Source organism: Phallusia mammillata, chromosome 5 (assembly GCF_965637545.1).
Source record: "Phallusia mammillata chromosome 5, kaPhaMamm4.hap1.1, whole genome shotgun sequence".
Lineage (NCBI taxonomy): Eukaryota > Metazoa > Chordata > Ascidiacea > Phlebobranchia > Ascidiidae > Phallusia > Phallusia mammillata.
The window spans coordinates 20,009,023-20,018,750 of NC_137256.1; the positions used below are offsets into that span (position 1 = coordinate 20,009,023).

Here is a 9,728-nt window from a genome sequence, read left to right on the forward strand (position 1 = left end):
GCCCAGGCCTACTATTAGTTTATTGTTTAGAATCTAATATTACAGGTGTTTGTTACGGCAAAACAATGCAGCGATTTCACTTTACTTTGACGATTAATCGTGACAGAAATATTTAAATAATTTGTTTTTGCGATAAACAAGTATTGCAAGGATTAGAAAAGGCAGCAAAACGCACACTGTAATGCATAACTAAGTTAAAACACTCGTTTGCGTTCAGCATTAAGTGTTAAGATTTTTTTTGTTTCAACAGCAAGGAAAACTACTTAAAATCATGCTGTTGCGATTAACCGCAATTGTATTGCTCAGCACGTCACTGATCAGCGGAAACCAGCAGTGTAAGTACGTCACCGTTCCTGTATGTGATGATGACGTCACAGTTATACCCGGAAGCGGTAGGGCCCAAAAGGGAGACACTGGGCTCCCAGGCAAATTGGGACCAAGGGGTTTACCTGGCCAAAAGGGTTTGGTAGGTCCAGTAGGTCCCAAGGGCGATGCTGCCCCCCCCTGGTGATGTTGGTTTGAGGGGAAGAGGCGGGATAAAAGGCGATAAGGGTGCTGTTGGGCAAAAAGGAGAAGCGTTGGACTTGGAAGACGTTAAACAGGAAATGAGAGAAATGAGAAAAAAACTCGAAGGTAATTTATTTAAAATATATTTTTATTTTACGAACAGCATCTAGTGGTACAAGCCTTCAGGAGTTTATTAAAATTACAAAAGGAATTATTGAATATTTGTTATAGTAAGTAAACAGTTTCTATTCATTGTCCAATACGTTAGGCTACATAGGCACACATTTTTAATTTATGCTTACCCCTTTTTCAGACATTGATAGTCGCCTGTCAAATGTTACCAAGCAACTCAACGCAAGCAGCAAAAAGGAAGCAGTGAGCGACACCTTATGGACGGTACAGAAAAAAGTTTTAAAACGACAAAAAAATCGAATATGCTAAAATTTTATGTTTCCCCACGCGGCAGGTTTTTCAAAGACGATTTGACGGGAGTGTGGATTTTAACCGAAACTGGCAAGAATATAAAAACGGGTTTGGAAACAAGTTGGGCGAATTTTGGCTAGGTGAGCACAATTTGTGTGTAGTTTAAACTAATAAATGATTTCTGGTATGGCAAAACCATCAATAGCTTAAACTTAATTTAACTGTTTAAATTTAGGTTTGGATAAAATTCACAGGATAACTAGTGGCAAGTTGTGTAGTTTGCATGTGAAACTCGTTGCATTTGACGGTTCCGAAGCCTACGCACAGTACAGGTACGTCTCCAGTACACATTGGTTCTAAATTCTACATTTTATATTTTTGCTAAAACTAGTGATGTATCGAGTATATGGTTTGTCAAAATTATATGGGTTGAATCGGCCATTTTCACAAAGTTTCAATTTCGATCGAAAAAATTGTTGCGCCGAAACAGAATATTTTACTAACACAAATTTAAAACGTATCTTTCTGCTCAATAAGGAGCCAGGCCAGAGTTGTAAACAGGCCTGAAACTGGAGCCCGAACCCGAATCGTTTTTAAGAAGCCCGTTTAGGCCCGAAAGTTTTATTAATAGGTGTATACATTAATAGCTCAGAAAACACCAAGACAACGAACACAATAGACAATTGGTCTTAAGCAAGGCGTTGTAGGGCTGTTTGACATTAGGTCAGGGCCAGCGACTAGCTGCTTAGCTTGCCAAATTTAATTAAAAAAGTGCTGACACAAAGTGTAACGTCAGGCCCGAATCGAGTCCGTTTTTATAAAGGAACCCAAGCCCGAACCCGGCCCTACTTACCACTCTGAACCAGACAATCTTTTAAACTACGCAATAACTAAAATTGCAAGTAATATGACTATTAAAACATAATCGTTTTGCACACTCAAGGCAAAAAGTTGGGCTAAATCCAGTGCTGGATTAAGGGTCTGCTGGCCTGTAGGCACAATTTATAAGTGGCCCGAAAATCAGGATTGCCAACTAAAAAAATTAGAATTATCAGTGTTGCCAAATAATTCTACTGATTTTAAAGTGGCCTGTAGGCACGTGCCTACTTTGCCTAATGGTTAATCTGGCACTGACTAAATCATTTGACCGACTGAGAACTAAATCAATAAAAAAACGCAACTATATTCTGTATTTGGCAGCTCAGCTAGTAAAACTTATCTCAAACGCGTAGCAACGACTTCACGTGACTTTAGAAACACGTTTAATTCAGCCAAATTTTGTTCGGCAAAGCTGTCTAATATTCGGCTTCGGCTGAACCTAAATAAATAACAAATGCATTAGTAATAAACACGCATTTTAAATAAGAGTACTTACGAAACGTCGTTAAATTTAAAGTATTTTGGGAATTACTTATGCTGAGTTGAGTTTATTTTGCTTGGTGAAAGAACACACATAGCGGCACAATTGCACTGAACATTCTCCAAGCCGGAAATAGCTGCGCAACGTTAAGACGTCATGGGCGCCAGAAAGTGGATGGCACATTTTCTCGATCATGATTAAACGCAAGTTAAATCAGTGCTTCGAACCGCAATTTATTATTTTTTTGCAGTACATTTTCGGTTCACGGAGAATCAGACAATTATCGTTTACATATTTCTGGGTATAGTGGAACGGCTGGTGACAGCATGGCGTGGAACAACGGGATGCCATTTACAACCAAAGATCAAGATAATGATCCGTAAATACAATTTGCTAGCATTTTTAGTCAATTTATGGCGTCATACTCAATTATTAAGATTTGAATGACGTCATATTATTCACAGGTTACAGCATGACGTTCCGATGTCATTAAACCAAAAGATTAAGGGCATTTTTGAAAGATCAGTAGCACAAAATAGCCACTTCATGGACGTAATAAAAAACTTGACGTTTGAAATGTGACAATTTTTACGCAGATGGCCTAACAATTGCGCACTATTTTCTGGTCTATCTGGAGGGTGGTGGTATAATCAGTGCACATTTTCAAAACTTAACGCTGAGTGGGGGAGATCAGAAGGACACAATCGCAACATGATCTGGAACAACTGGAAAGGGAGGGACGAAGCGATTAAAGAATCAACAATGAAGTTTAAATGCAAATAAACTGTTTTCTATGTCAGGTGTCGGCCTTCTTTCCACTTCGGACCGTTTTAAAAGACCTTTTTTTAAATGTTCAGCAATAAAAAATGCTTATTTTATGATGTAACTTCAAAATGTTTAAAACATTCCCCCGAAAAACTATAGCCTACGGCCTGGTAACGAACTTCTCGCGGACTGGCAGCGGTGGTTGCCGACCACTGCTTTAGCTGAATAAAAACGTAATTATAGTCTAACTTCAGAATCAAAACGTCGTCTCTTTGATACTTGCCCATTTCGTTTGCAAATAAAATCAGCACCGCATACTAGTAAATAAGATATATGTGACTTAAATTTGTGCATGTCATTATCTTCTGGTAACATTGTTTAAAATTTGCTTAAAAACATTCTTCATATACATGTGTATATCAATAAAAAACATGTACAAGTTCATCATTCCTAAACGACTGCAAACTTTTCATGTGATGCACCAATTCTGCAACACTTACAGCCTAGGCAAAAAGTTTGACGTGATCACCAAATAAACATCAAAACATGCAACAACAAAGAACCAATTTAAAGTGCCCAACATCAATCACAGGTAGTGATGGGACGATACCAGGTTTTGAAGCGAGTACCGATACCGAGTACCACATGTATATACCTTCGATACCGAGTACTCAGGTGTAGTGTTGTATTTAGTTGTTTATCACTGGCTAATTTATCTGCCGTGGTCGGGGTACAGGCGTGTACACACACATGCCGAAAAATTTAATCTCCACGTGAAAGCGAAAAAGAATACGTAACCTGGCGGAACTTTTTTTCCAATTTTGTGCTGACCGAAGCAAATATTGGCATAAAGTTGCCCGTATTCTTAATGGTGTAAGTCGGCCTTTGGTACTCGCATGTTGGTATCGAAAACTGAGACAAAATATTTCGATACCAAGTACGAGTACCGATACCACTGAAATCGTTCGCTACCATCGATACCGAGTACCAGTCCCATCACTAATCACAGGTGCATTGGATACCAGCATCGGTTACAAAAGTTACATAGCACGAAAAAAATTAAAGAGCACTGTTACATGAAATACTTTTGTCGTGACAGTTGATTTGCAAACAAAACAGCTTAATGTTTGAGGTGCGGCCACAAGAATGATATGTAGAAAAGTTTACCAAGTGAATACTCAGCTAAACATGGCTATCTATTCATTTGTAGTGAACATAAAACGTTTGTGGTAGGTTACCAATTAAAAACATTAGTGAAATGAGTCTTTAACAAATGCAACAGTACATTAAAAGAGAAATTTTTTTTACTGGTATGACTAAAAAAACACTTTTTGGGTTTTCTGCACAAAATCCTCTTCAAGGCCCAACATACTTTGATTCAAACATGGATGTTTAGCCCTCATTGGCTTTGCTAGAAATAAGCGGATCCAAGAAATCTAAACATGAAATTGTGTAAAACTTGATGTAAAACCAAGCACAAGTCTTTTATGTTTATCTCACCTTCATTCTATCTTGTCAGTATAAACAATGAACAACCAGCCACAAATTTAATGCCAATAAAATTCACAAGAGTGGCTTTTGTTTGTTGAAATGTGATCCATAACAAGTATCAATCTTATCGCAAACACATTTGGCACCTGCATGAAAATATATTTTTACCTATAAGTTAAGTGTATTTTGCAAATTCTAATGTTTCAGCAGACTGTGTGGTTAAAAAGTCTTTCCCTTACAATAACAATTAGTCTATCATAATCTTAGTTTGTAGGTTTAATCAAAACCTGTCATGTTGTTCAATGATAACACCATGGCTGCCAAAATTTCGCTGCAACCTGCACGATCATGTTCCTCACACAGAGAGTTTCCATCCCATATTGATTACTATGCACTATTTAAAGCGTTTCTTAGATCCCAGAAGGTTGGTGGAGACCAAAAAAGTAGATGGATGCTTCTCCTAAATATGAAAATGAGGGATTTTTCTTATTGTGCTGAAAGCAAAATCTATCACAAACCAAAGGTACCTGCAGCACCTGAATAAGTAAAATATGATTCAAAATTAAATTGTTTGTGACAATTACTGAAGTTTAACAGAAACTTCAAAGTACTATTATTTGGTAAAATTGGTTGGTCCAAATTTAATTCTTTATAGCTGCACTGATGAGACCTTATAGGTCAAAACAGTGTGCACTATCTGAAGCTTTAACTCTTAATAATGTGTTTAAAAACATATTTTACTCATAACAAAAGCAACATTTGTAAATTGGGTTATTATTTTTACCTTACTGACTGGTGCACTTGTGCATATGATACTCCCATGTTAAGATACAACTTTTGCATCAAATCTTCCACTTGTATAGGACGTTGAAACGTCAATTGTTTACAATAAAACTGCTGGATGAGCAATATTCATTTATAAATCTTCCACTTGTTCCAGTTTTGAAGCATAATGTTCCTGCATTTTTTGATGCAGCAAAATTTGCACTGCAGAGACATTGGATAGATTAATTTAACTAATAATAAGTACTCTACGCAATTGATAAATTTAAAAAGATTATCGTACATTATGTCTTAAAAAAGACTAGTCTTAATTAGTGACTTTGTAAACAAAAATGAATTGTTGGTTGCTTACAGCTACAACACATTATGTCATTAAAGCAGGGTCGATTTTGTATTTGTAAAATTATGAAGTTGTAAATAGTCATATTTATTTCCCTAAACACACACGTGAATAAAGTGAGTTGATTATAAATTTCTGCAGTTGAAATGCCAAGGATAAGATATTTTGCTTAAATTTATAGTGCTGTACAAACTGCATATTACACCTTGATATTAAATTTAAATCAAATACCTCACACAAGAACATAATAACTTGCTTTGGCGTTATATGACTAGTTGCGGTTGTTTTTTCTCAAAGTTTTTACAATCTAGTCAATTTTATTTAGCTGTTTTGAATTCGCGCTACGTGCAGTGATGCGTGTCGCACAAAACAATTTCACAACGATTGATTAAAAAAGCCTTGAAATAAACAATTTTCAATTTTGTACGTTTAGCTTAAAAGTCTTTCTGCAATAATTTTGATGTCAGATCGTTTTACTTAATTGGAATATAAGATGTACTGGAGTCTCATATTGTAAGCAATGTCTTTAATTCCATTCATAGATTCTGTAATGTCAAACACTACCGCTGGATAATTGCTTACCGGTATGCGTCAAATCGCTAAAGTTTAATGAGTTAACTTGCATTTTGGCACCTACAGTATTTACTCGATTGTAAGCCGCAATTATGATTTCAGGTACTATTTTTCTACAACACTTCATTCTGGTGCTTTTTAGTAAAACTATTTGTCGACTATTGGTGAGCGTATGTTGACGTGTAAAGCCAACATACAAAAAATGAAGTCGAAATATTTTAAAACCAAGGGTGTTCAAATTATATCGGTATGACATTGAAATGTAAGCCACCCTCGATTGTAAGCCACACCAGTTATAAGGTAAGGTAACATTTACAAGCCTTGGCTTCCAATCGACTGCATCGAGTAAATCCGGTAAGCGAATTCTGCAAAATAGTGATGTCGACCACATTAGACCAAAATTGTTCGGACATTTTAAGGTTAATTTGGTGAATCACTACAAAATATTTTCGGCCAACTGATATGAACAGGAGGGTTTAATTAAGTCTGAAACATTGCAAACTTACGTCACTGCAACGCTTGTCATAAAACAAAAAATCAAAAGCCAACGGCTAGCACAAGAATCTGACCAGTTTGACAGTTTAGAGGACAGGTGAAATACCGCTTTTTAATTTTTAATAAGTAAACAATTCCAGGCCGCGTTCCATCTGTATATCGCCAACATATTTGTCTCGAAAGTAAATGTGCCAATTGAGTGCTAGGAAAAGGGGAAATACAAAGCGGTAAAAAACAACCGCACGTCTTTCATCACTTCCAAGTGGCAGAATTTTCCCATCGAAACCTCATCAATTTCCCAGAATAGATGGGGTAGAATTGTTTTGTTGTTCCGCTGTTTCGATCTTAGCATTGGCACCGCAGATGCTGTTTTGGCGAAATGACATGAGAAAAAAAAATCAACAGGGTGATCGTAGTTATTTTTACATCTTTAAGGAAATCCGTATTTGCTGTCGTACAAATTTTGTAGCCTAGATCAGGAAAAAATGTTCGATAGGTGGGTACTCATACAGGTCAACAAGTTATTTAAGTTGTCCCAACAAGAGCCTCTGAGCCAAAAACGTTTGACTTCCAATAAACAACCGGAAAAAAACATATTTTTGTGAATGGGTGCAAACGTCATTTGTGTCCAACAAATCCTGGTGCAGTTAGTTTCTTAAACGAATTTAAAGACTTTTGGGCGCTGATTTTAAAATGTTATTTTTCTGCACCAAGTCTAGCTTTCCGATTATAGTGCGTAAGCTATGCTATCATAGAAATATTGCAATGGGACTACCCTTGGATATGTTAATAGAGATAAATCAGAAATAAAACTAACTTGCGTGCGCGTTTCGTAAAAAAAACCTTTCTTCAAAACACTACACGTCTTTTTAGCTAGCTATATATAAAATGATTTTACAATAAAAAAACTGAACGAATGCATTTACGGACCAAAACAAGTTCTAAATCTTTGTATATTGTCAAAATTTTGGTCATTTATTTTCTTTATTGCTCTATTTTAATCATCTATAAATGACAATTCATTTTTTAAATCAGCAAACCCAAATAATTCAAATCTGTTCTAACATTTAGGACAAAACAAGTTTCGTATAAGTTGTGATAGAATGTCATTGTAATGAGTTTGTTTTTCAAAACATCGGTCGAATTGAATCAAAGCGGCTTTGACCCGAACCTTCCATATCTGTGCATTTTTAGTTTCAACCCGCAATACTTTAATCACACAATCTTGCACCCAATGTTTTTTTGTTAATTAATCCAACTTATTGACATTTTTATCACGCTGAAAGACTTTTAAACGAAAATAAGCATAATTATTTATTGTTTTTCGGTTTTAATTAAGGCAATAAAAATACATTCGTCTACTCTCCGAAGAGACAAAATGTCTACCTATTCAAATTTTTTTTTTGTTGCAAATTTTTAATATTCAAATTTTCATGGACATTTACGAAATGTTGTCCCTGTGTTTGGTTAACAGTCTGTCGCTCAAAAGTCTACAATTATTTGTGCGGACGAAGATACTAATGAAAAGTTTCAAACAAAATATTTAGGTTGCTCTACAAACCTGCTGCAAAATCGTCGAAAAACAGTTTTCCCATGGAAAAAAGGCTCAGTTGTGTGCGACGATGCGTGAAATGACGTCACGTCAATTGGTACATAAAGCGTGCATTACCCTGGCCCAAGAGAGAAGAGATTTGCCACGCAATAAAAGTGACTTTCCAACAGAGTGGTTTTAACGCTGAAATTTCCTTTCCTTCAGATATCAGGTAAGCAAACAGTTTTGACTATTTGACAAATAAGCAATCAGTGTTTAACAAGACTTTTTTGTAAAAACGATTGTGTGCTAGAGATTTTGTAACATGGTTCTTGTGAGTCTAAATGCTTGTCATATAGTAGTTTAGGTTCGGTTTGGTTTTACATTTTGCTGTTTTTAGGGGCTCGGGTTCGGTTAAGCTTTAAGGAAAATGTAAATTTTCGGGTTTGGCTTGTGGCCTATAAACTAGTTTAAATTCCTATTTGCTCTATACAACAGCGGGTCGGCAACTATTTTTGCATTGCGGACCATTATAAAACTGAAACTTTAACGCGGATAAGCAGTAAAAGCAATTGTTATGAATAAAACTTTAATACAGCTCATATAAGTTATATTGGGACGGTCGTATGCAAGCACAAAAATATTTCTATCCATTAATCTAAAAAGTATACGGCCCGGTAACAAACTACTAACGGACCGGCACTGGGCCGCAGCCCGGTGGTGGCCGACCACTGTTCTACAGGGCTTTATCAAATTTCCAAATAATTTTAACCGTACACCGCTCGACAACGATAAATTCATCATTTTGGACACACCCGATATAATAATTTTTTTACTTAGCCTAGTGTACGTCTAATGGCTGCGGGAAGACTCGAGGTCAGGGCCGCCATTTTTTTGGCCGGCAATTAGGGGCCGCTGGCCCGCGCGCAGGTCCGCGCGTCTCTATTTAAACTTAAACACTTGGTCATTTTTTCCGGCCACTGATTAATTTTCTAAGTCCAAACGCTTTAAGTTAAATTCAAACACTTGGTCATTTTTCTGGCAGTCGTTAAAATTTCTATGTCCCATCGCTTCAAGTTAAATTCAAACACTTTGTCATTTTTCCAGCCTTATCTAAGCTAACGCAGGTCTGCCTTTTCTCTAGATCCTACCTGTCTAAACGTCAACATAAAAATGGCAATTTTCCCAAAAAATCGCGGTTTATATAAGGCAGGAGTCAGGGGATTCCTGAGCGCTGTGAGCTGTCAAGAGGGGCTCGGAGCCATTTTAGAGCGCGATCTATATTCTATGACGTACGGGAAGTTAGTTTTCTAGCCTGCTGTATGCGGCTGTGCTTTTGTTGTGGAAAAAGCTATACAAAATGGCGGGTATTGGCATGTTACCGCTACATATCTTATGTAATCTTCACTACGTAGGCTAGCTTTTTAACCAAACATTCTTGCGATTAATTAAAAAATTAG

General features: G+C 36.6%; 1 protein-coding gene and 1 long non-coding RNA gene across 2 annotated transcripts; one reads left to right on the forward strand and one right to left on the reverse strand.

Moving 5' to 3' along the window:
• The first annotated feature begins 258 nt into the window (after nt 1-258).
• On the forward strand, nt 259-4,535 carry LOC145228972 (ficolin-2-like). Its single transcript, XM_080094201.1, has 6 exons — nt 259-633; nt 821-903; nt 974-1,070; nt 1,166-1,262; nt 2,541-2,669; nt 2,887-4,535. The coding sequence occupies exons 1-6, from the start codon at nt 492-494 to the stop codon at nt 3,071-3,073; spliced, it is 735 nt and encodes a 244-aa protein (XP_079950327.1). The 5' UTR covers nt 259-491; the 3' UTR covers nt 3,074-4,535.
• LOC145228974 (uncharacterized) lies at nt 3,371-5,945 on the reverse strand. The gene is made up of 5 exons (XR_013860333.1): nt 5,901-5,945; nt 5,331-5,533; nt 4,834-5,006; nt 4,556-4,692; nt 3,371-4,491 (listed from the first exon to the last, which is right to left on the reverse strand). It is a non-coding gene; the product is annotated as an uncharacterized LOC145228974 (long non-coding RNA).
• Between the last annotated feature and the right edge of the window lie 3,783 nt (nt 5,946-9,728).